Source organism: Peromyscus eremicus, chromosome 8a, assembly GCF_949786415.1.
Source record: "Peromyscus eremicus chromosome 8a, PerEre_H2_v1, whole genome shotgun sequence".
Taxonomy (NCBI): Eukaryota; Metazoa; Chordata; class Mammalia; order Rodentia; family Cricetidae; genus Peromyscus; species Peromyscus eremicus.
The window spans coordinates 34,666,673-34,693,990 of NC_081423.1; the positions used below are offsets into that span (position 1 = coordinate 34,666,673).

At 48.5% G+C, this 27,318-nt stretch overlaps 1 protein-coding gene across 1 annotated transcript in view; it reads left to right on the forward strand.

Moving 5' to 3' along the window:
- The window catches only part of Col23a1 (collagen type XXIII alpha 1 chain), a 304,345-nt gene that overhangs the window by 217,369 nt on the left and 59,658 nt on the right, over nt 1–27,318 (forward strand). The window contains exon 3 of the mRNA XM_059270491.1: nt 21,380–21,424. Within this exon, the coding sequence (XP_059126474.1) occupies nt 21,380–21,424 (45 nt within the window). The remainder of the gene's footprint in view (nt 1–21,379; nt 21,425–27,318) is intronic.

Consider the following 27,318-nt stretch of genomic DNA (forward strand, 5'->3'; position numbering starts at 1 on the left):
CCTACACCGTCAATCTTGATGTGGTTTGAATGTGGAATGTCCTGCACAGGCTCATGTGTGTGGACACTTGATCCCTAGGGGGTGTCTGGGAAGGCTGTGGAACTTCTAGGAGGGTGGAGCCTCACTGGAGGAGGTGGGTACCTGGGAGAGGTTCCACTTCTATTCACTCTCTGCGTCCTGACTGAAAACACTGTGTGATCAGCTGCCTCCTGCACCTGAGGCCGTGCCGTCCCCACCATGGCTGACTGTATCCCCTCAACCCGTCAGCCAGATGAACCCTCCCTCCCTTAAGTTACCTCTTGTGAGGTGTTTGCTCACAGCCATGAGAAAAGTAATGAATACAAATCTCATCTGGGAACTGTCCAGGCTCAAAATTCTACTGGCCGAGAAATTCTCCGGATGTGTAAGAGTGAGGCCATGGTGCCTTCAACATCCCTCAGGTGACTGGGACAGGGGCTCAGCTCTGAGTCTCTCAGAACACTCCCATTCCCTCTGCCTGGTGTACCCTTCCCTCTGCACCCAGTCAGCTCTAGACCTCCATCGTCTCCAACGTAATTTACCCAAGGAAACCCTGACCTCTGTAAGAGGTCCCGAGCTCTTCCTTCCTAGCATGAGGCAGTTTATAATTTGGCATCTTTGGGTCTGTGTGTGTCTCCCCCACGAGGTTGATGAGGAGAAGGGCTGTGTCTTTCCCATTGTGTCCCAGTCCCTGGTTTTGAACCTGGGAAACCGACGGAGTTCTGTCGGTAATTGTCACCTTCCTCTGTACCTATCCTATGGCTTCTTTTCCCCACTAAATAGTTTGTGTTTATTCTTTGAGAATTTCATAAATGATACAATATATTTTGATCTTATTTATCTCCTCCTCCCCTTTCCAGCTGCTTCTAGATCCCCCCAGTGCGTCCCCCCCCCCGCAACTTCATGTCCTTCTTTAAATTTTACTAGCCCCTTGAATCTAACTAGTACTGGCCACATGTGCATGGATGTGGGGTGTTCCACTGGAGCGTGAACAATTTACCAGGGACCACACCTTTGAGGAAAACCAGCTCTCCTGCCCCCAGCACAGGCAGCTGTCGATGGCTCCTCAGCCAGGGGCGGGGGCTTGTGGGATCCTCCCCATCCATGTCAACATGGTGCCTAGCTAGATCTTGTGCAGATATTGTGCTGTGACATCCTGAGGGCAACGGCCCTGTTGTGTCCAGAAGACGTTGTTTTGCCCAAGTCCTCCCCAGCCACTAGCTCTTAGACTCATTCTGCGCCCTCTTCCTTCATGATTTCTGAGCCTTCAAGGGAAGATGTGTGACATGAGCGTCCCATTTAAGACAGAGCACTTATTCTCTGCTATAGCTTCTCGGTTATTTGCTCTGAGTATTACAACTATATTATGTCAATTAAAAATAAATATAATTAAAAAAAAAAAACAAGAATCTGCCAAGCATGGTGATGCATACAGCACCCAGGAGGCAGAGGCAGGGAGATCTCTGGGAGTTCAAGGCCAGCCTGGTCTACACAGCAATTTCCAGGCCAATCAGAGCTGTGTGGTCTCAGGGAAAAAAGAATCCTAAAAGATAGATGGTGAGCCAGACTTAGCCCTTAGGATGATATATTGCATTCTGGTGTTCTCTTAACTGTCCCCACTTGTGGCTTAACATTGTGTTTCACACACACACACACACACACACACACACACACACACACACACACACCATATATATATCATCTCAAGTAGCCCAAGCTAGCCTCAAGCTTGCTATGTAGCTGGTAGCCGTAAATGACCTTGGACTCGTGATCCTCCTGCCTCCACTTCTTGAGTGCTACACTTCTACATAGACATCTACCTCATCTACCTGCTGCCCAGCCTCCTGACGGTTGGCATCATTGTCCTCTCCTTACTTCTTTGCCCTTGGATCTCAAACTCCTAGACACAGGAAAGACAACTGTATATGTAAGAGTCATGTGTTTCTGTGGACATCCTCAACTACAAGGCTTCTCTTATTCTTTTTTTAATGTTCTTTTTTATTTATTTTATGTATATAAATACTCTATATGAATGTACAACTTTATGCCAGAAGAGGGCACCAGATCTCATTACAGATGGTTGTGACCCACCATGTGGTTGCTGGGAATTGAACTCAGGACCTCTGGAAGAGCAGCCAGTGCCCTTAACCGCTGAGCCATCTCTCCATCCCCACTTCTCTTGTTCTTATCATTTAAAAGATCCCTTGAGTCACCTCCACACCCATCTGAACAAACACTGATTAGAGGAGGCTTTGGTTGTGTGCCAAATAGTTCGTGTGTTCTGAAATACATTGATTGATTGAACACCATCTAAAACAAAGGCTTCTTCCAAAGACTAGAGTGCAGGGTAGTGTCATCCTTTCTGAAATCTCACTTCACATGCAGCCATCTTGATAACAAGACACTGCCTTGTGAGTAAGTTATTATTATACCCACTTTACAGATGGGAAAATTGAGGCCCAGAAGCCTGGTGTGAACTGTATGTGAGCAAGCCAGGATTTGAACCTGGGCCTCTGTGCTATTGTGCTCCAGGCTCAAGAGATGGTTTGAGTTTGTGCCTTTAGAAGAGAATGGGCTGACAGATTTAGAAAGCTGCCTTCGATGGGGTCAAAGGCACAGCCCGAATGAGAGGAATGGGTCCCCAGGGAAGGGAGGCTCATGAGGAGGTCAAAGGCAACAGGACTGTGAGGAGAAGCTGCTTGACAAGAACAAAGGAGGTGACAGGTGGGAATTGTGATTCACTGGCAACATGTGGGAGAGGGAAGTGTGAAGGATGACCCCAGACACTCCCTGTGACTGCGAAGGAGCCCAGGCCACAGGTTGCACATGGCCTCCCATCCCACGCATGGGCTGGCCTGCTGGCCTCTGCTGGCAGGACAGCGAGAGGCAGGACGGCTTCCCAGATGCTAACCTTAGCCATGGCGATCCTCTCGGCGGGAACCAGAATGAAGGGCCTAGAATTTGCTGTGTGGTCCGTGCTCTGTGGGCAAGATCCTTGCTCTCAGCCCTTCCTCTCTGCGGGGCCTGTGGAATTCTCCTAAGCCCTTGGCTTCCCACAGAGGAAAGGCAGTTTCATCCCAGGATCATCTGGGATATTTGGTGTGGTAGAGAACCCTAACCTCTGAGCAACAGGCCTGGGGTCCTAATGCCCCCGGAAACCTGCAGAGAAATCAGAGATGCCAGTGGCTGAGGCTACCTGAGGGCCAGCCACTACACAGACTGACCACCAGCCCTCAAACTCCAACATGTGGACTCTGCATCCTATAAATTGTCCCCCAACTCTCCTGAACCCCAGTTTCCTCCTCTACATAATAGAGATGTTAATCCAGGTCTCACAGGACTCCTAGACTAATCATGAAGGGAGAGGTGGACCTATGGCTCAGAAGTAGAATATCTAGCATGCACCAGGCCCGGGTTCAATCCAAGTCACCAGCTGCCCTTCCTGGAGCCCCCACAGCACCCATATCTCTGTAATTACAAGCCCATGCTGTGTGGTAACTGGTTATTTGGTGATGCTCTCAGATCCCTTGTGAGCTACTGTGCACAGGGATTAGAATGTCAGGCTGGAGACTGAGATCAGCAGCAGAGTGCTAGCCTAAAGGATTGAAATGTTCTCACTGAGGTATCCCCATGACCTGGTAAAGCACCAGGCCCAAGGTGGGTTATCAATGCATCCTCTATGGGTGGGTAAGTGGGCAGAAGGACCAATGGACACATAGATGGATGGACAGACAGATGAATGGCCAAAATCATGAATGAGTAAGGACTGATAAATTAATGGGTGGGTGGGAGGATGGAAGGATAGATGGCAGATAGGTGAATGGAGAGACAGACGGACTGATGGAAAGATAGATGGTCAAGGGCACAAATGAACAGAGATTTGTAAATCAATGGATAGGGGGGTAGGTGAGTGGATGGTAAGTTGATAGCAGGATAGATGATGGATAAATGGATAGATGGATGGATGGATGGATGGATGGATGGATGGATGGATGGATGGAATGAGTGACTGAACAGATGGGTAGATACATAAATGGTCAAAAGGATGAATATAGAAAGATTGATAAATTAATGAGTGGATGGACTAATGTGTGGATAGATTCACTAACCCTAGGATAAACATTGAGCAGTTTTCTCTATCAGGATAAACAGATGCAAAGTGACAGTGCGAAGAACATGAATGACGCCAAAGAAAGTTAGTTAGAGCGTATCAGCTGACAGATGAGGAGAGGGAGGACAAGGGCCAGGAGTCGCTCTTTGTAGGTCACCTGCCTGCTGTGTTTGAGGCTCTGAGTTCAAGAGAAAGAGAGGGATGGAGAATGTGAGTTGGAGAAATGCCCCCACTGGACAGATGACCTGACATTTATACCTTGCTGGACTTTTCTAAGTGTGTCTTGTCTGTGAGCTGAAGAAATTGTTCCCAAGGTTCCAGTGAGCCAGGAATGGGAGAAAGAATCCATAAGCACTCTCTTGCAGTCTACTGAGGATCGGGGGGCAGGGGGAGTTCTTTCTAAATAAACTTTGAATCTACTTCCAAGTATGTTTGGAAAGCGCAGTGGCGGCTTTCATGAGGGTAAATTATTAGTGTTCCTTTCAGAGCTGTGTTTAGGGACGCTTAGCTGTGCGGGCATTCCCCAAAGCCGGTGCTAAAATGCGTAGGAGACGAGAAACATATGGCGGATGACGATGTCAGGCAGGCTTACTGGGAGCATATGGGCTCCACTGCTGATGGCACAGTCAGCAAGTGTTTCAGAGAGCCTTTCCTGAGATGGAGGCCAGTGAGAATATACCCCCTGCTCATAAATCCTTGGGAAAAAAAACAGGCCCGTCTCCCACACACATGCAGCTAATTATCTGGGGTCTCCGGGCTCTCCCCAGGGAGTGGTTAAGAGCAGTTTACTGGGGCTAGATCCACTCAAGTGTGCCTTGCAGTCCTAGAGGGGCTGTAGCAGCTTGCCCTTGGTTCAGAAACAGGCGTCTCCCAACCCTCACCACCAGTGGGCAGAGGAGAGAAATCGCAGGTGTGAAACACTGATAAGGAACAAGGTCAGCCCGGACCCAAGCTGCTGCCGGGCACCCTGGAACCCACAGCCTCTTTACATGCTCACTGGTGACCATCCCCCTTGGTCTAGCTTAGCAGGAGGCACCCAGAGAACATCAGAGTAAATTCAAGGGCTCCCTGCTCTGTGGGGCTCAAGGTCTAGACAGATGGGCAAACACCATCCGGGACACTAAGTACTATAGTAAATAAATAACCCTCCCCAAGGGTGAGCGGCCAGGAGGGAGATGACACAATGCCATGTCCTAGCTGGGTCCTGAAGAATGGGGAGGAGTTTTTCCTAGCAAGACATAGGAGAATGGATACTGAAGATATAAGTGGAACAGCTCGGTGGGGATGTTGTGTCTCGGCCAGGTGGGTCAACAGTGTATCATGGGAGGTGAACATGGATGGCCCGAGCAGCCCACAGAGGGAAGTCCCGCTGAGCCAGAATCTTGACCAGGCAACTTTGTGTTCCAAGAATGGCGAGACCCCATATTGTAAGGGAAACAGCCTAATGAGATGTGTGGCTGGGAAGGATCGCCCTGACTGGGACAGAGAATGCGAGGCAGAAGACAAGAGAGGGAAGGGGGAGAAGCAGGGGTGAGGCTGTGCCAGTGTGCAGGGAAGATAGCGGGGACAGAGAGAGGCAGATGGGCTGTGGATCCTTTTCTCCTGGACTGCGTGAGGGGGGTTAGGTTATTTACCCCCCGAAGCTACAAAAAATGGGAAGAACAGCACTTGCCTCATGGAGTTGCTAGAAGGTCACAGTTCCTCCACTCTATGGCAGAGCAGGCATGACACACTCACTGAGGTAGGATTCACTGCCCTTGGCAGTTGAAGGCAGTCGATAGGAATGACGGCTATGAGGGGCCTATTTACACCTGCTGGGGCTGCTGGGTTTGGGGTGACATTGACAGAGACTGAGGGTTCATTTGGTTTGGTCCACTTGGCCCGCAGCTACCAGAACCGGTGAGGTCCCATCTCTGCCGATCTCAAGGCAGAACAGCATGGAGGCTCTGAGCATGAGCTGTTGCCATGGTCACATGGCTTCAAGCCAGTGACTGGGTCTCTCTGGGTCTCTCGGTAGAACGGGGGTGGGGGAGCTTCTGCCTTAGAGGAGCCTGTGGCCATCCAGGAATGACTTGTGCTTACACAGTCCTTGCCGGAAGTGAACATCAGAGTGGTCATTGTCACGATGGTAGAAATAAATACCAATGAGTTCAGAACCAGCTCGGGAGTAAGGATGGAGGTAGGGCGCTGGGTTGACGATTCAGTGAGTAAAGTGTTTGTCGTTCAAGCATAAGAACCCCAGTTCAGATCCACAGCGCCCACACAAAAAGCCAGGTGTAGTAGCACGCACCTATAATCCCAGTTCTGGGGTGGCAGAGACAAATGGATCCCTGGAAGTCATTGGGCAGCCAACCTAGCTGAATAAGTAAGATCCAGGTTCAGTGAAAGACACACACACACACACACACACACACACACACACACACACACACCACGCACGCTCAAAAACTAAGGTAGAGAGCTAGAGAGATGTCTCAGCAGCTAAGCGTGCACTGCTCTTCTGGGGGACCTGTGTTTGGTTCCCAGCACCCACGTCAGATGACACACAACCTCCTATAACTTTAGCTGCAGAGGAATCTGGCACCTCCGGCTTCTACAGGCACACACACTCACATGTACACACACATACACACAATTAAAAACAATAAAAAATAAATCTTTTAAAATGAGGGCCGGGCAGTGGTGGCACACGCCTTTAATCCCAGCACTCAGAGGCAGAGGCAGGCGGATCTCTGTGAGTTTGAGGCCAGCCTGGTCTACAGAGTGAGTTCCAGGACAGGCTCCAAAGCTACACAGAGAAATCCTGTCTCGAAAAAAAAAAAAAAAAAAAAATGAGGTACGTGCATACCTACATGCACATGTACACAGACAGATATACTTGTACAACACACACACACACACACACATACACGCACATACACGCACACACACGCACACACATAGACAAAATAGAGGCTGAAAATGCAATCCAGTGATAGAAGCTGTAGGTAGCATGCGTGAAGCCTGGGTTTAACCCCATGCTGATATTATAAACTGAATGAATTAATACAATGTTATATAATAGAACCCACTGGACAAACTATGATATGTTAGTCATAAATCAATAAATATGTTTAGAGACTTATGCTACAGAGGAGGTAACTCACTGGTAGAATGCTCGCCCTAGGCTCTGCCCTCAACACTGGAGGGGAAAAGAAAAAACTGCAGGTGTTTGACCACATGGGCCTGCCCACCAGCCAGCCCATGAAGGAAGAGATAACAGAACACAGCCCTGGACACAGGGACCTCCAGGAGCGAGAATGAAGACAGGGAGCTTGGAGTTACCCTCCCAGCAGTCAGGCCTGAGGCAGGCGACCAGCTTTCTGCAGCTGGAGCTCCAACAGAGGCCTGGTCCTCAGCCCTGCCCTGGCAGTCAAAAAAAAAAAAAAAAAAATGTCTTGAACCACTCGAGGCCCTTTGGAGCGCATAGAAATAACCCAAAGGACCTGGAAAACTAGACGAGGTGTTTTTACGCGAGGGGCCCCCAAAACCTTTCCTCTCAGCCTCTTGGCACCCCAAAACTCACAGTCTTCAGACCTGCACAGCTGGAGTGGCTTCCTCAGAGCTCCCCCTTACACCACCACCCCCTACACACACACACACACACACACACACACACACACACACACACACACTGAGAGCCTAGCCGAGAGAAGAACTGACTCCCAGTCCAAGCTGACATTAGCCTTGGGCAGCTCCATCCGGATTCTGAGGTCTGTAACAGGGACACTGGTGTCCCCAGGCCTGCCCTGACAGTTACATGAGCTAACACTCAGAGGCACCCTGCAGCATACAGCCTAAGCATCGTGCCCGCTTCTCGATTGAAGAGGGCTCTGTGCCAGCCAAGTTGATGATCAGCCTGTTTTGTTTTGTTTTGTTTTGTTTTTTTTGGGGGGTGAGGTGCCAGCAGTTCAGTGTCCCAACATCTAGAACAGAAGTCATACCTGCTCTGAATAGTCATACCTGCTCTAGCTTCCACCTGGGTGTCAGGCCCCCTGGGGGACCATACCCTTGAGCCTGTAGACAGGGGCGGTGTGAGGCTCCAGAGAGCCTCACACACAGAGACCATACACACTGAAGAACAGAGCAGTGACAGAGAGTTGGAATGGAGAAGGACGTTTGTGTCCAAGGCCGCAAATTGGATTGGAGGAAGAGCCTCCTGGTTTGGTTGGGGGATGTTGATTTAATTGTAAGGGGTTGACTTTGGCGTGTTTGGAGTTTGCTTGATTGTTGGGGTTTTGTTGTGGTTGTGTGACGCTGAGGATTGAACCCAGCCCCCACCCCGCCCCCACACCATGTGTTAAACCTGTGCCCTTCCACTGAGCCACACCCCCCAGCTCCAGAGGAATAGCAACATTACGTATCTTCATAGACTAAGTGTGAGTGACGAAATTAATTGTACGTTTCAAAATAGCTAATAGAGAAGATTCCACATGTTCTCAGCACAAAGGAGTGATGGATGTGTCCCCGCCACCCTGATCATCATTACATAGGACACTGGCTGTCATACTGCCTCCTGACATGTGTAGTCATTATGTGTCAATTTACAAACGTTGTCAATCTTCATAATGAGGATGGGGATGTAACTCAGTAAAAGTGTGTGCCCAACACGTATTCAGGATTCAGGGGTTCAGGGCCAGGGAGATGGTTCGGCAGGTACTTGCTGTCTGACAAACTCAGTTTGATCCCCGGGATCTGAACATGTGGTAGAAGGAGAAAACTGTCTCTGGCAAGCTGTCCTCTGACTTCCACACATGTGCCTTGGCATGTGCAGTGTCCCCCAACACACTAAAATTTTGTAAAGGTTTATTTTTACTCTCAATTATGTGCATGTGGTGGGGAGTTCCTGGACTTGCGTGCAGTACCTGAGGAAGCCAGAAGAGGGCATTGGATGCAGTTGTGAGCCTCCTAAGGTGGGTGCTAGAAACCAATCTTGGGTCCTTGGCAAGTATAATACACTCTCTCAACTACTGAGCCATTTCTTCTGCCCAAAAAATAAATAATAAATTCTTAAAGACCCCATAGTCAACCCTTATATCACAGACACACACACACACACACACACACACACACACACACACACACACACACACAAAGAAAACGTGCTTTAAGAAAAAATAAATGAGAAAAGTAAGTAGATGTAAGTAGATGTTCTGGTACAGATAAGTAATTGGGAGAAAATAAGTTGGATTGTGTGACAGAGATTCCCTAAGGGCAGGATCCTTCAGGTGGTGAAACTGTACAGGGGAGAGTTCTAGGCAGAAAACCTGGACCGTGCAAAGGTCCTGAGGCAGAGAACTGCAGACAAGCTTGAGCAGAAGTCCTCTGTAGAGATGGGGTGAGGAGCGGCAGGTGGCATTGGGACTTGCTGAACCCCCTCTTCACGATTGCCTGTTAGGGTGACTAATTTCCCTTGTTCCCCAGGAAGCCAATCATTGGCATACCTGTACCAGTCACCCCAGTGTCCACTGAAGTTCTCCTCGACTCCTGAGGCACACAAGTTAAAGAGTGTGAGCCCCTTCCCCTGACCCAAAGGGCCAGGAGTCCCAAGTCTAGCACCAGTGACCCGGAAGCAGGTTGAGCATGCTGAGTGGTCAGCCTCTTCTTTGTCTTTTCCCCAAGCCCGCACCTACCACGATGCCTCTAGCTGCACACCTCACCTGCCTCTTTCTCATCTGCCCCTTTCTAGAACCATCTGAGCAGGACACAATGGGAGCTTGTGAGGAATTCTCATGAAAATCAAAGCTCATAGGAATGGCCTGGCCTTTTAAGTTATTAAAAAAAAAAAAGAAACATAAAAATAAAAAGCCTTCCATTCTCTGACAGCAATAAATCCTGGCCTTCGTTAGGTTCGGAGGAGCGCAGGAGCCCATGTGTCAGTGATTACAGCTTTGGGGTGAATGAAGAGTTGAGGAATTTGGCATCTTTGGGGTGTGCTGGTTTATGTGCGCCTCTCTGGAGCCTGTTTTCCGACAGGAAATGGATCCCAGGGGACCATGGACCTTTTGAGGGGAGGGGGGATCATTGTGCTAGTACAGATACATCGAGAGCCATGATCCCAAACCCACGACCACCGCCACCCACACCAACGTGGCAGTGCCCAGGTAGCATACACCTCAACCAGCTGGCATCATCACCCTTTTCCTGGACCCAGGCCCTTGGACATCCATGGCATCTGGTATCATCACCTTTTGCCTGGACCCAGGCCCTTGGACATCCATGGCATCTGGTATCATCACCCTTTTCCTGGACCCAGGCCCTTGGACATCCATGGCATCTGGTATCATCACCCTTTTCCTGGACCCAGGCCCTTGGACATCCATGGCATCTGGTATCATCACCCTTTTCCTGGACTCAGGCCCTTGGACATCCATGGCATCTGGTATCATCACCCTTTGCCTGGACCCAGGCCCTTGGACATCTATATTGACCTGATTCAGCCTCTCTTTGCAAGTCAAAGACACCCACCTCTCCTCTCTGAGTTCTCCCCACCCTCCCCTTCCAGTCAAGACCCTCACCCCATTCCTCCCAAACGAGTTCTCACGGCCTTGAGGCCTGCAGGAGGAAAGGGTCATGGACTCTCGGCAGCTGCTTGAGCCCGAGGAGGAGGAGGGAGGGGCTCTGCCCACCCTGAGAACCACCTGCTGCATTTTGTGCTGGCTGAGACCCGGAATCAATGAGGCTCAGAGATTTCTGTCATACAGCTGTCGAAGTCAGGAAGGCCAGGGTTCAGGGACCCACAAAAAACCCAGGGAGGAAAGTGTAATGAAAATGAGGAACAGGAAAGTCAGGTCCCCATTTATGACAAACATCTTCTACAACATTAATCCGAATTATTTTTTTAGGAACGCCACTCCCCACACTGTTGGGCTGAGCACAAGGTTGTCAACAGCGCTTGACTACCCCTGTGTGAGACACCAACCTGACCACCATCACACCATTAAAGAGACACTGGGGCTCTCTGCTGTCAACCCAGAGTGCTGGGGCCTTCCACCAGAACAATAGCTATGCCCCCCTCAGGTGCCCCATGCACCTCTGATCAAAAGCACTTACCCTTGCTGTGGGATGTATGGCAAATGTGTTGCTAATTAATCAATAAAACACTGGCCGTTGGCTAGGCAGGAAGTATAGGCGGGGCAAGGAGGAGAATAAAGCTTGGAAGTGGAAGGCTGAGTCAGAGAGACACTGCCAGCCGCCACGATGAGAAACAGCTTGTGAAGATGCCGGTAAGCCACGAGCCATGTGGCAAGGTATAGATTAAAGGAAATGGATTAATTTAAGCTATAAGAACAGTTAGCAAGAAGCCTGCCACGGCCATAAAGTTTGAAAGCAACATAAGTCTCTGTGTTTACTTGGTCGGGTCTGAGAGGCTGTGGGACTGGCAGGTGATAGAGATTTGTCCTGACTGTGGGCCAGGCAAGAAAACTCTAGCTACATACCCTAGTCCTACTACTGAGCTCTGGGTGCCACCCAAGTTGGTCCCTTTCACTCATACTGTTTTCCTCTCTCCTTCCCCCCTCCCTTTTTTTTTTGAGATAGGGTCTCACATAGCCCAGGCTGGCCTCAGACTTCCTGTGTATCTGTGAATGGTCGTGAACTTCTGATTTTCCTACCTCCCCCTCCTCAATGCTGGGATTACAGGCATGCTCCACCATGCCTGGTTTATGTGGTGCTGACAATCAGACCCAAAGCTTTGTGTGTGCTAGACAAGCATTCTAACAACTAAGCTGCACCCCCAAACCCTTCCAGACCCTTTGGCTGTGCTCTCTAGATGGGCTATTCCATGCTTTGCCTGTGATTGTAGCATAAGCTACAGTCAGTCTCCCTGAAAAGGAGGAGCTCAGGAGAGCAAAGGTAGTGCAGGCTAGACCCCTGCTCCTGACTAGCTCTGACACTTGGACACAGCACCTTGCCTTTGGGCCTCAGTTTCCTTATCTGTAAATGGAGGCTGTCAAGGCTCATCATGAAGTGAGCTGCAAGCCTCCCCACCCAAACTCACTGGGCATGCTCCTCCAGCAGAACTCTGGGGTCTCCAGATGGCTCTAGGGTCTCCAGGGGACATAGGGGGTTGTATGGAACAAGACTGGTGTGTCACCATTGTAAACAATGTGTCTGGAATTGCAAGACTCAGCCCGCAAAATGACAGGCATTTGGGATAGCTTCAGGAAGGTATGCCCCAAGGGCCTGGGGTCGGTCCAGGTCTCAGCACTGCCCATGGCATGTGGTCTCCTAATGAGATATTTAATCCATCAGCCTGAGAGCCATCCCTGGGCTACTTGCTTTTTGTGTGGCTTCTGGCATCTTTAAAAATAAATAAATAACAAATGTCAAGATGTGGTTATAAAGCGCATGGACTCTTTGGATCATTTCCCCACAACAAGCATCTCTCTGGTGGGAGGGAGCCAGGCAGTGTCTGGAAGCACAGGCTCACGATCCAGTCAGCGTGGCTTCTCACATTTCCAGCTGTGTAACCCCACAAGGTCAGTTCATCTCTGTGTACGTCAGTTTATCTGTCTGTAAAATGGACATCGATGAATAACAGCCTTTCTCATGGGTTTGGCTTGAGGTGCTCATGAGTTAATATCACGGAACTGAGATTGGCACCAAGCTGACATTTTATGAGTGATCCCAGCTTCATCTTGTTTATGCTAAATATTATCAGGCTGCTGGGGCTGGCTGGTCCCATCCTTTCCTTTGGAGAAAGTGGCCGTGTCCACATCTAAGGTCTTTTGGAAATGAAAGGTCAGAGGTCAGCCACCCAGCCAGCCCCTCCTGATATGGACCCTATTCATGTATTACTAAACAGCGCAATGTGCAAGTGAGATCTCCAATCTAGTCACTGGGGTGGTCAGGGTCTGTCACCAGCCTGGACAACATCCCTAGTTCCAGACAGACGGGACGAGGCTGTGACTTAAACCCCAGGACCCTGTGGGATCTGTTTTCCAAACTCCTCAGAGATTTTCCCGCTCACAGGAGGGTGTGGCAGATGGCGGGAAATGAGTCTACAGAGACCTAAAAGCTTTGGAAAGAGCTAGTTTTGCAGAGGAAGAAGCCGGGATTTCAATTCCCAGATGGCACTATTGCCCATGGTGCCAGCTGATACTGAGCTAGCCTGCTGGTCTGCCAGCAGCAAATCTCCCTGGGAAGACTATGGTCCCAGCTCCACCTCAGGGGAACCTACCACCATACACCTGCTCCACTCCTCCAAGGAGCAGGGCACTGTTAGGTCAAGCCTGAACCTAGCAGAGAGGGGATGTTCATGGCTGGAAAGGAGTTTATAGCTAGACTGGCCTGAGGCTCAGAAAACAAAGTGATCTAGGGCTATGGGAGAGGGGGGTGTTTGGTTGGTTTGGGTTTTTGTTTGGGGGTGTTCTGTTTGGAGGCTTTTGTTTTTGAGTTTTAGGTTTGGGGATCAGGGCATCAATGTGTAGCCTTAACTGTCCTGGAACTCACTATGTAAACAAGGCTGGCTTTGAACTCATAGAGATCCACCTGCTTATGCCTCGTGAGTGGTGATTAAAGGTGTATACCACCACATCCAGCTAAGGCCATGTTTCAGGGACCTCCCTGTCCACTTCCCCCTCTCAGCCATGAGACTCCGATCTGGCTTGAGCCTGTATAGGCCTGTGTGTGCGGCCACATTCTCTGGGAGTTCATATATGCCCTCATCTCTGTCGCGTCTTGGAGTCTTTCACACCTGTGGCTCTGCAATCTTTCTGCCTCCTCTTCTGCATAAATTTCTAAGCCTTGAGGGGAGGGCTTTAATGAAGACATCCCATTTAGGACTGGGTGCTCCAAAGTCTCTCACTCTCTGCACATTGTCCAGTTGTGGGTCTTTAAGTTATTCCCTTCTGCAAGAAGGATCTTCTCTGATAAGGGATGAATGAAGCACTGATCTACAGGTATAGCAGTATGCCATTAGGAGTCACTCTAGTGCTACGTTCCTTTAGCAGAATAAGAGTAGGTTTTCCCTTAGGCCCATGACCTATGTAGTCTCAGGTTCTTGGCCACTTTAGCAATGTCAGGTATGAGTTCCATCCCATAGAATGGGCCTTAAATCCATTTTTTAAAGTGGTTGGTGACTCCCATAACATTTGTACCACTATTACACCAGTGTATCCCACAGGCAGGTCACCGTTGTAGATCACAATGTTTGTTATTTGGTGATAATATGATTGCCTTTCTCCTCCAGGAGTGTGAAGAGTACCTTCCAAAATCATGAACACTAGTCAATAAGAGTAAAGTTTCTAGGTAGGCACCAGTTCAACTTGTTTGTGTTTGCTGACATAAGTGTTACATTCAGCAGTAGAGCATTACCACCAGAACTGCTTATTTTTTGAGACAGGGCCTCCTTGACCTGGATCTCACCAGTTAGGCGGGCTGGCAAGAAAGCCCCAAGGAGCCACCTGTCTCCACCTCCCCTGCACTGGGATGATCAGTGCACATCACCTAGCTCTTCATGTGGTTTCTGAGTCACCAACACACCCGGCTTTTTACACAGGTTCTGATAACCCGACTCAGCTCCTCACGCTTGCATAACAAGCATTTTACCAACTGAGCCATCTCCCAAGGTCTTTTATTTTTTATTCTTTTGTAACTGCCTTGTTTCCCGAAGCATAATGTCCCCAAGGCTCTTCCATGTGGTGGCGTGTGTCAGAACTTCCTTCCCACTTAAGGCCCACCTCCTTCTGATATGGGCTACACATGCTTACTCACCCCAGAGAATGGGATGTGACTCAGCCTGAAGCAGGAAGGAAGTTGTTCTACCTTCTGGCTATTGTGTCTGGGACCATCTCTTGGTTTCTCAGAGCCTCAGTCCCATCTGTAGAGAGAAAAGGGTAGAGAGAGAAGAAAGCCCATCATGGAACTGATAAACAGATTCAATTAGAAAAACTACACAAAAGTCCCTGCCCCATGGGACTGGCAGGAGAGAGGATCAGGTCACACCGGGGGCTGAGTGGCCAGGGAGTGGCCGGATCACTGAGTCTCTGCACAGTCCAGCTGGATGAGTGGTTACCCTACAGGAGGCCATCGATAAGTCAGGTGCTGGTGAAAATGTCATTAGGGAAGGGAGAGAAGTAGGGAGATTTAGGGACTCAAGCTTGAGGGGAAGTATGTCAGGGCTCAGGGTGCCCCTTTGGAGTTGGTAAATGGTGTGACTTCCCCAGACCAACCAACAATAAAATTTCTGTATTAGAAATCTCTGTATTATTATCCCCTTTTGACTTGGGGATGTCGCTCGGTTGGTAGATTGCCTGCCTGGTATCCACAAGGGCTCTATCCTCAGCACCATATAAACCAGATGTGTTGGTGCATGCCCATAAATCCTAGCACTCAGAAGTTCGAGACAGAGGATAAGGAGTTCAAGGTCACCTTTAACTATATAGCAAGTTCATGGGTAGCCTGGGCTACCATGAGATCCTATCTTTAAAATAAATAAATAATAAATGAAAGTTTCCACTGTGTCTGCCCTGAAACTCCTGGAGTTAATTAATGTGGCCACAGGCATCCTGAATTATTCAGTCTTGATGTGGGGCCCTGGATGGCATGTGTCCCACCAGAAACCTCAGGACTCCGTAGAGCAATCCCACTCCTAGACTGCGCAACAGCTTTGGAAGGCTTAGCTTATGCCTTCTGATGCCAGGTTTGCAGATGGGCAGGGGTTAGGGACACGGAAGAGACCTCTGCCTCCCGTGGGGTTAGCTTTGCACGTCTATCCTCGAGATAAGGGTTGATGGCTGAAGTTGAGGCCCGACAGTAAAGCACTTGACTTAGCCTGTGTGGGGTCCTGAGCTGCAACCCAAAGCCAACAAAGGCAAGGCTGGACTTGAGCATGTGACCAGCACCTGGACCTGGCACCTGCCCACAAGGTGAGAGCTGCAGGGTCTCTGTGTGCCTGGGGGAAGCCGAAGAGCACACTTCCATGAAGATCCCATGCCCAGGTGTGGATGTCTCACCCATCTCCATGTTGGGGAGAAACAAGGGCAGAAATCACTCCCCTCCTCAGCCCCCAGCCTTAGTGAGCCAGATGGGCTTGTGCCTGCTTTAAGGCACGGAGCTTGTTAGATTGTCAGACCTGTCCAACCTAAGGTCTGCAGGACGCCTGTGGCCCAGGATATCTCTGAACTTGACACAACACGTGACCATAAACTTAAAGCATTGAAATCGGGGGGGGGGGGGTTGTTTTTTTTTTTTAGTAATTTGAGTGGGCGGTTATCAAGCATAAACTTCATAGATGACAGCATTGCATTGCAGTGTCAAAATGTTGGACATGCCTGGCTAACAGTTTATGAAGAGAATAAATGGGAGGAAATAAGAGAGGCTGAAGCTTCGCTACCCATCATGCCTCTCTTCGACCTTCCCTTAGCCAACATCCCCTGATCCCACCCCAGGCTGGGAAGTGGAGACACAGAGCTGTATGAGAGGCTGTACGAGAGGCTGGTAGGGGGCAGAGCAGAAAGGGCAGACGTGTGGAGACAGAGAGAGAAATGAAGAAGCGGTTGGGGGTAGGGGAGGGAGGATACACCAAGAGGACTCTGAGGTACCATCTATCCAGCCAGCTTCTTGGGTACTGGTGACGCCTTCACTCCGGTGAGGAGAAAGCCAGAAACTTTGGGTACATGCTGCCTCCCCTTTAAGCTGAGCGTTTCAATATGAATCTTAGAATAAAGGGGAGACCTGTTGGCCACAGGAGTGAATCCCACAAAAGCCTCCGGAACCTGGCTGTGACCAGCCATGAAGTGTGTTCCCAAACAGCCCCCTTCTTCTCCAGTTAGGCCCTTTCATCTGCATATGACAGCCAGGGTGGCAGGCTGTGTCCCCACAGGCCCTGCATGCTTAGTGACATCCCAGCCTAGGCCTGCTGGGAGCTTTGCACAAAGGCCCTGGAGGCAAGGCATGCCACCCTGCCCAGGCAGCTGCCTACTCCGCTGCACTCCTCTCTGCTGGGCCTGCTGCTGAACCATGCCACCCAGGAGAGCCACCCAGACAAATCCATTCGTTCCAGCACCTCCACAAAAGCCAGTCTGGCCTAAGTTAACCTAAACAGGGAATTGTTTACTTGTGCCCAGCAGTGACCATCAAAATGCCATGGTGCTGGTTCAGCCTCAGGTCTGGACATAGCTTGGGTTATTTCCCACTTGGGCCTCCTTTCCTGTGCCCCACAGCCAGCCTGCTGTGGCCTGGCAAGAGCCCCCAGTTTCTCTGTGGGAGAAAATTGGGTCTTCTGATGCCACAAGCAGAGAGACATGGCAGCATGCATGCTGATGGGGTTCCAATCCCCACAAACTCTCTCTCTCCCTAAGAACAGATACATCCACAGAGGACAGAAGGCCACCCCGGATGCTGAGTGGCCTCCAAACGCCAGGGTTTAATTACTCCGTGTGGCTGGTTCGCAGGTTCTCAGATGCCAGCAGCTACACACAGGGCACAGAAGGAGATAAAGATGAGAGTCTGGATTACAGAGGCTTGAGATGGTGAGGTACACTCATGCAGAGGTCAAGGAGGCAGTTGGCCACACACCCGAGTACAGATGCCATGGGCCTAGAGACACCCCGTAAGCTTTCAATCCCATGCAGGTATAAGTAGCCATTTGTTGTGGTGGTGCTGGACTTAGGGCCTTACCAGAGAAACACTTGAACATAGTTTGTCTGAAATTGCAACACAAACTCCAACCTCAAAGCCTGTGTCCTGAAGACCAGGCTCTGTCTTTGATAGAAGTTTCTGTCCTAAACACAGAGCTATCGGATGGAATGTGTTTGCCTTGTTTTGTGGTTGTTTTTTTTTTTTTCTTTTTTCTTTTTTTTTTTTTGGGGGGGGGCGGGTGTTCCAAGACAGGGTTTCTCTATGTAGCTTTGGAGCCTATCCTGGAACTCACTTTGTAGACCACGCTGGCCTCAAACTCACAGAGATCCACCTGGCTTTGCCTCCTGAGTGCTGGAATTAAAGGTGTGCACCACCACCACCCAGCTCTTTTTTTTTTTTTTTTTAAATAGCATCTCGTGTAGTCCAGACTAGCCTCAAACTCAATGTGGCTGTGGATGACTTTGAACTCCTGATCTTCCTGCATCCTCTTCCCAAATGCTGGATTGTAGGCCTTGGCCACCATGCCTGGTTTAGTCGGTGCCATGGATCAAGCCCAGGGCTTCATGCATGCTAGGCAAGCACTCTACCAACTGAGCAACAGCCTCAGCCCTTTGTGTCTTCAATCCTTAAGTTTCTTTCAGCCATTCTGACCCGAAACCCTCAGCCCATGAGGCTAGAAAGAAGTTTATTCTCTCCTCACTCACTGCAAAGGTCTCATTCTCCAACATGGCCCTGTGGGACCCTTCTCATCCAGAAGAACATCCCCCCATCATTGTCTCTCAGAATCCTTCTCTCCTCCTGATTCAGAGCACCCCTTCACAAAAGCCAGAAGTACAGTCCGAGCCAGGGCCGGGCCTGCTTCTCTGCCCTGTCCTGACTCCTCTGTCTGGGATGTACCGTGAGCGCCTGCTCAGTCAGGAAGAAGGGAAAAGGAAGCACATTGTATTGATTACTTTCTTCATGCCTGACAGAAGCAACTCAAGGAAGGGCCGTTTGTTTTGGCTCACAGTTGGGGGGTACAGTTCATGACATCAAGAAAGATGTGGTGACCGGAATTTGAGGTGGCTGGTCACATTTCATCCACCGTCATGGAACAGAGAGATAAATGCTGGCACTCAGCTCACTTTCTCCTTTCTATACAGTCTGGAATCCCAGCCCATGGGACGGTGCCACTCACACATAGGGAGAGTCTTCCCACCTCAGCCAACTCAATCTAGAAACTCCCTCGGTCAGGCTCAAAGTTTTAACACCCCAGTGGCTCCAGATCCTGTCAAATTGACAACCAACACTAACCGTCACATACACAAATTCTAATTCTGCCATGAACTGCTCTCCCTAGGCTAGACTTGATTAATGGCCAGGCTCTGCATCTCCCCTTCGTAGTTCTGAGAATTCTGGAGGAGTTTTGAGGCTGACTCTGCAGTAATGGCAGTGTCTTGAAAGGCAGTCACACCCTGTCCCTCAGTGGCCTCCCAGCCCCATCATGGAACCTGCCATGCAGTGAATAGGCAAGGCAGACAGGTACAAAATGCTGTGGTGGATAGTTCCAGGTCAACTTGACACAAGCTAGAGTCATTCATCAGAGAGGAGGGAGCCTCAGTTGAGAAAATGCCTCCATAAGACTGAGCTATGGACAAGCCTATGGGATATTTTATTTCTTTGGGGAGAAGGGAAGGGGGCAGGGGTTCCAGACAGGGTTTCTCTTATAGCCCTGGCTGTCCTGAAACTCACTCTGTATGCTGGCCTTGAACTCACAGAGATCTACCTGCCTCTGCCTCCCAAGTGCTGGGATTAAAAGTGTGTTCCACCACTGACTGATTTGGGCATTTTCTTAATCAGTGATTGGTGAGAGAGAGCCCAGCCCATTGTGGGTAGTGCCACCCTGAGCTGATAGGTCCTGGGTTCAATAAGAAAGTAGGCTGAGAAAGTCATAAGGACCAAGCCAGTTAGGAGCACTTCTCCGTGGCCTCGGCCTCAGCTCCTGCCTCCAGGCTCCTGCCCTGTTTGAGTTCCTGTCCTGACTTCCTTTAATGATGAACAGTGATGTGGAAGCATTGAGCCAAAGAAACCCTTTCCTCTCCAAGTTGCTTTTGGTCATGGTGTTTCATCATAGCAATAGTAACCCTAAGTAGGACAAATGTCACTTGCAAAATTCAACCAAGGGGCTAGAGACGTGGCTCAGCAGTCAAAAGGGCTTACTGCTTTTGTGGAGGATCAGAATTCAGCTACTGGTACCTACATCAGGCTGCTTACAGCTGCCTATAACCCCAGGCTCCAGGGGATCTGATGTCCTCTCCTGGCCTCTGTAAGCTCTTGCACACAGGTGTGCATATGCTCACACAGACACATAAATAAACATTTTTGGTTTTGATTTTGTTTCAGGTTGGGTTTTCATTTGTTTTGTTTTGCTTTGTTCAAGACAAATTCTCACTATGTAGAGCAGGTCAGCCTGGTCCTCACAGAGATCCACCACCTCTGCCTCTAGAGTGCTGGGATTAAAGGTGCACAGCTCAGCTAAAAAAAAGAAAGAAAAGAAGCCAGGCAGTGGTGGCACACACCTTTGATCCCAGCACTTGGGAGGCAGAGACAGGCAGATCTCTGTGAGTTCGAGGCCAGCCTGGTCTACAGAGGGAGTTCCAGGACAGGGTGGTTACACAGAGAAACTTTGTCTCAAAAAGAAGAAAGAAAAAACAAAGAAAAGAGAAAGAAAGGAGAGAAGAATTAATTCATCAACAAATACATATAGCTTTCTGTCTGTGCGGAGCAATCAGACTTCAGGGAAGTGGACAGGAAGGCGGAGCCCAGTGCAGAGGGCCACAGGTGATGTTTGCAGTGTATTCTGCAAGCACCTCAGACCCCATTGTCACACACAACCGAATGTGAGAACCTCAGATTCAGGGCACAAGGCTGGCCTGTGACTTGGAGCCTTCTTTTAATATTCAGATCCTTCAGGCCTGGGGACTGACAAGGGTGGAGGGCAATATAAATTGAGAGAGGCTTCAACCCGTGAAAGGAGGCCTGGATCAGCAGAGAACACGTAGTGATATGCCTGTGGCCCACACTAAAGCACACATGTGTGAGCAGCTCCCGGGGTTGAAGGATGGAGGCTCAAGTGAGCTGTGGAAAGAAGTGAAAGGGACATCGTGATGCCTGTGTGGTGCCTGTGACTGCCAAATTTATCCTGGAATATCCTGACCGGGACGGTATTCGTTTGTACCTTGTGGGTCTTGTTTCATTTTATGGAACACTGCAAAGCATTTTGGGGGGCTGTTGTGAGAAAACTCTCACCTTCAGAAGTTTTCACCTTCAGATCTCTCCCAAGCCTGAAGTTTGTCCCAGGAGTAACTCTTAGCTTGGAGAAGGCCTAGGGATGAGTAAATGAATCGCAGTGGGTGAAGAGGGTGAAGCATGGCCTAGAAGAGCAAAGGCAGGGAGGGAGTGGCCGAGGGGGCGGGGTCCCTCCACCATCTCCTTCCACTAGTCTCAGGCAGGGTGCTCTGTGGGTATGGATGAGTGGGCTCCGTCAGCTCCACTGGTGGTGGGGAGCTGGCAGCCAGAGGCCATATGCATATGCATGTATACACTGGCTTTCCTTCTCAATGAATCAATCCTTGTTTTCTTATCTAGGTCCCCCTGGACGGCGTGGCAAACCTGGACGCAGAGGTGACCCAGGTGAGTCCAGTTTTTTTAATTCCTAAGCCTTAGCTGAGAGACACACCACAGACCCTGGGCCCAGCCAGAGGTGCCAACCACCTATTTCCTGGATCATGTCTCTCTTCTTAAATGCCAGCTACTACCTCTGGGCCACCATGCCTCATGGCGCCTTTTCTTGGCTTCTTGGCATCTACAATTCCCAAACTGGCCCCTCTCTGTCTTCAGCCTCCTCTTCATCTGTCAGCGTTAGAAACTCAATTCTTGATCACCCATTTGTAAACAGCCCCCCTCTATGACAGCAGGCAGAAACCTTGCCAGCTCTCTGTCATGGGACCGTCACAGGACACAGGTCCCCTGTAGATCTCAGCGCCCTCCCAGACCCTGCTCCTCCTACCTTTACCAGAACCAAAGGTTTTCACCACCTTCCTCCATGCAAACCCCAGGCTCCCCTGTCCCCACAGCCGCCCCCCCCTCCCTATCCCCCCCCCGTTACCTTCATTGCATCCAAAATGAACTTACTCTGCAGGGTCCCTCATAGTTTGTCCTCTCCCCCAAAATTTTGACCACTATTCCCCAAGAATCATCTACTCCTTCTGTCCCACCTTCTCACATCTGTGACATCAAATTGGCCAAAGTAACTAATGGCAACATGGCTATAGCACGACATGTCTTTGTCTTTCTTCCTTCTCTACTTCTCCCTTCCTTCCTCCCTTCCTTTCTTCCTCCCTTCCTTCCTTTCTTCCTCCCTTTCTTCTGTCTCTCCCTCTTTTTCTTCCTCCCCCCTCCTTTCTTTCTTAGTCATCAATCAGGAAAAAAATCAGGGAACCAGAGAGATGACTTCAATGGCACTTGCTGCTCTTAAAAGGGACCCAAGTTTGGTTCCCAACACCCACATTGTATGGCTAAGAACCTCATGTCTCCAGCTTCAGGGGACCTAATGCCCTCTTCTGGCGTCTGTGGGTACTACACTCACGTGTACATACCTTCACACATACACACACACACACACACACACACACACACACACACACACACACACATTTTTAAACCAATTTAAACACTGACGTGCCCACATCCCCTTTGGTGTTCATTTGTACTGGCTTGAGAATACAGGACATGTGCTATGGGTGGATGTTAATAATCTCAGCTCAGCTGAATGCACTTGAGGCAATTATGTACATAAGAGAAACATTCAGAGCTGTGGGTGAGATTGGTGCAAAATCTGTGCGTCAGATGACACATTTGCTGCCTAAGGACTGGAGAGTTCTATTTTTAAGTGTGATAGATTGATTATGGATAGGCAGTTGGAGTTCTTTCCCCCTGGATGTCTGATGCTGCTTCCTGGTTCTGTGTTTTCTGAGCTAATGATCCCATGAGCATGCATAAACAGCTGAGAGAGTACAGAACTGCTCACTCCTCACTGCCTTTGTCTCTCTGGACCCTCACCGGCCCCTCCCGACCCTGAGTATTTCTGGCTCCCTTCAGCCAGTTTCCACACACACGCATTGCATACACGTCACTGACCTTGACATCTCAGTCTCCTCATTTGGGTCCCACTTGCCTCTCAAATGAGTCTGCCCTTGGTCCTCACTTCTCTCCCCCCACAGCATCCCAGTCCTGTGGCCCCAGCTGCCCCAGGACACTGATGGTCCCTCCCTCCCTCCCTCATACCCCTCTGAACACAACATCACCCTGTCTCCTCCCCAGGCTTCCCCACCACAGGGAGGTAACATCCAGCCACTTGCTTCCTCTGCGGTGTCCCTGATCATTCCCTTCCCCTCTTCAGTTTATCTCATACCTCTGCTGCCTTCTCTGTCCTCGGGGCTGCAGCCTCCCATAGCTCTCACCACCTACCCTGTCCCCCACATACAGCCTCCCTGTGGCTTCCAGGGCCTTGTGACCTCTGAACCTTCAAGTCCTCCCCTGGTCCAGATTGTTTTTCTCTACCTGAGCTCTTACTGTATGTTCATTTCTCTTTATCCTCAAAAATCAAGCTCAGGTGGCTCCTCTAAGAAAGCATTCTGTGCCAGGCAGTGGTGGGGTATGCCTTTAATCCCAGCGCTCAGGAGGCAGAGGCAGGCAGATCTCTGTGAGTTTGAGGCGCCAGCCTGGTCTACAGTTCCAGGACAGCCTGGTCTATGGAGTGAGTTCCAGGACAGCCAGAGCTACACAGAGAAACCCTGTCTCAAAAAACCAAAAAAAAAAAAAAGAAAAGAAAAGAAAAAGAAAGGAAGGAAGGAAGGAAGGAAGGAAGGAAGGAAGGAAGACAGGAAGAAAGAAAGTAAACATTCTGTAACCCCATGGCTGGGGCTACACCCACCTCCAGCATCTGGCATGTAAATACATGCATGGGCTAGTGAATGTACAATCCTCTCTTAAATAACATCACAGACAGGGCACAGTTGTGAGGAGCCATGAGGCCAGAGGGACCCCTGTAAATGAATGTTTCCTGTCCCAACTGCCTGGTGTCAAATAACCAACTCAGAGGCTGAATATGAATTATAAATGCTCAGCCAATAGCTCAGACTTGTTACTAGCTAACTCTTACATTTAAATTGACCCATTTCTAATAATCTATTGCCACGTGGCTCATGGCTTTACCTGTCCTCTAGCATGTCTTGCTTCCTGGGTGGCTGGCTGGTGTCTCCTCCTCGACTCTCCTGACTCTGCCCTTCCTCCTCCCATCATTCTCTCTATGTCAGGCTGTCTCACCCAATCTTTTCTTGCCCTGCTCTCAATCAATCAGTTTTTTTATTAACAATGAACATAATCGATAACATTTCTCCCTCTTTGTCTAATTAAAAAAGGTTTTATACTTAACATAGTAAAATTATACACAACAAAAACAGTTATTAAATAATAATTATAGTAATAATATCCAATCCATTTGTGTTTGGCAATATTAGAAAAAATACTTAATTATCTATCTTATCTTGGTGAGTCTAAAGTTTTATATCTAATTTACTTTCTGTTATAACTAAGGAAAACTATAATTATAACTCTTTCGTCCTTAACTCCGTCAAAGAACCCAGAAGGATAAAATGTTACCTAATGACAAGGACTTCAGGCTGCCTGGACAATCACCCAAAGTTTCTCTGCAATGTTAGGGCATCCAATTCTGGCCTACAGGCCTAGCATATCTGACAGACTTTCTTGTGAAGCAGGGAATTCTGAAAGACTGTCCTACCTTGTCTTGGCAAAGTTTGGCAATCACCTTTCTTGTGTCCTACTGGTCCAGTTTGGACAGTAACTGTCAGCAATTGAGGCAAGGGCAGTTTCTTTGCCCACATGGCTAGCTTTTGCCACAAAGAAAGCAAACTCCTTGTGGAGTTTTTTTAATGCCCATCATCTTCTCTGAAGTAGATTGGTGCTGCCAGAAACAGATGTATCTCACTATCATGAAAAGCCTTAGATTATTAAACATATTAAATGCCATATTCTGTAGGTCTTTTAAGTGTTTGAAGACCATCTATCTACCCAAATATATCTGTATATGACCTTGAAAACATACCTAACTTGACTATAAGTTTGACTATTATAGATGACTGTTAATCTGTATTTCTTAATTATACATTACATTTTTAAATGAGCTGCATAAGTACAATACCCCAGAGTAGAAGTATATATACAGTATAACAAAATTAACTTTAAATATGTATCAATAAACCAAAATCCATACCAATGTAAAATATTTAAGATTAGCAATTGTTTTTTAATTAAAGTAGATTCAATAATCTACCCTTTTACCCTACCATTTCTATATCCCCTTTTTCTTTTTAGAATGAGATCCCTGAATCTAATCTCCTTTTTTCAGCTTTTTTCCTGACCATTACCAATAACAACTTGTAACCAACCCCCCTTATATGATAATAAATATCCTTATACCATTTTTTGGAATGTGGGCATAGTTCTCTAAGCTACTTCCTGCTTATTGGGGGCACTGGTAATTTTGGGGGGACCCTGAGAAAATTTAGGATAAGTGTTAGGTCTTGGCTGTAGTAATCTGTGAGGCTAGATCATCTCAATCAGCAGCCTGGAAGCTGTTCTGGATGCTGGATCACTTGGTCCATCTCTTTTTATTGGTGTGGTCCCCTTTCAGAAAATATATAAACTTTTAAAGGTAACATACATATCTGTACTAGTACAAGTATAGAGTGTGCACTGTATATAAACCACCCAGAGATGATTTTTTTTGTTTTATGTTTGAGCAGGTAAAACATACATCATGTGTCTTGTAGTTCTTTTAGGTTTATTTCTTTATGTTTACACCCAGATTTTTGTCAGGGATTCTTTCTCAATCAAACCTGATTTTCCTTAACCCAGAATGAATACTTAGCCTCTCATTTCCTGTGGAAATAAAAGCATAACCTCTCCCCCAAAGTAATATATCTTTTGACTTACATTTTGAAGCCAAGACATTTTTAAAATATATAGGTTGGTTTAATCTAGCAGTTTCCATAATCCAATGTCTCTTAGCAGCCAAAAAAATTCAAAGACAACACAATAACATACAGGATTCAGACTCTCTGTGTATTTCCCATCCTAACAAGGCTTATTTCTCTTACATTACTTTACTCCCTTTTTAAGGACTTTACTTTATGATTTTCAAACTATATTTTTTAAATCTAAGACTATATATACCCTTTCTTCTCTCTCCCAAGTCTATGCACATTTTCAAACACACTGTGACCCAGACAGAGGCTCCTTTTGTCTTTGTCCTTACTGTGTGTTTGTAACCTTTTCTGTCTGCATGACAAAAAAAAAAAGGCCTTTAACCCCAGCACTGGGAAGGCAGAGCCAGGCGGATCTCTGTGAGTTTGAGGCCAGCCTGATCTACAGAGTGAGTTCCAGGAAAGGCGCAAAACTACACAGAGAAACCCTGTCTCGAAAAACCAAAAAACAAAACTGCTGTGTAACTTAAATCATGGCATGTTGGCAGCTGGCTCCTCCCCCTCAGTTCCCTGAGGCTAGTCTTATGGTAGAGGAATGTTTACTGCCAGCTCTAGGGGCCATGTTTACCATTCCAACTCTGGGAAGTTTCTGGGTCCATGCTGCCACCAAGTAGCATGCCACTCACTGCTCATAAACACCATAGCAGGGCCTCTGAAAAGAGCTGCCCATTTTTGCCACTAGCACGGAGCCAGAAAGCCATCTCTTAAAGGAGCTGTGCCTCTGCTCGTTGCCAGCAAACAGAGCCCACCCCAGAAAATGCAGCTACCAAGAAGCCATGCTTAACTCCATTCTTGTGTGTCTGGAATCCTTTTAGAAGCTCTGTCAGGTTTTATGTGGAAATTTCAGCCACACATTGGAATGCCGTATGTAGGCAGATGTTTCCTGTCCTGACCGCCCCAGTCCCAAATAACCGACTCAGAAGCTGAATATAAATTATAAATGCTCAGCCAATAGCTCAGACTTGTTACTAGCTAACCCTTACATTTAAATTGACCCATTTCTAATAATCTATGTACTGCCACGTGGCTCATGGCTTTACCTGTCCTCTAGCATGTCTTGCTTCCTGGGTGGCTGGCTGGTGTCTCCTCCTCGACTCTCCTGACTCTGCCCTTCCTCCTCCCATCATTCTCTCTGCATCAGGCTGTATCATCTAATCTCTTCTTGCCCTGCTATCAGCCAATCAGTTTTTCATTGACAATGAGCATAATCCATAACATCCCCCACCCCCGCCGCCAACAAAAGGACCCCAGGCTGACTGGGCCCAACAAAAGCCAGCACAGATTCAATGGATGTTCCACTCTTCTCCTGGGAGCTGGATCTGGGTTTCTTTTTCTCTTACAGAAGCCCTCCCATAAGTTCCCAGAATTCACTGGGAGCAAATGCCCTTCATTTTTCTCTGAGTGTCTGACTCCCAGAAGCTGAAGGAGGTTTATGTTGAACTCTGGGAGCTAGCTCCCTTT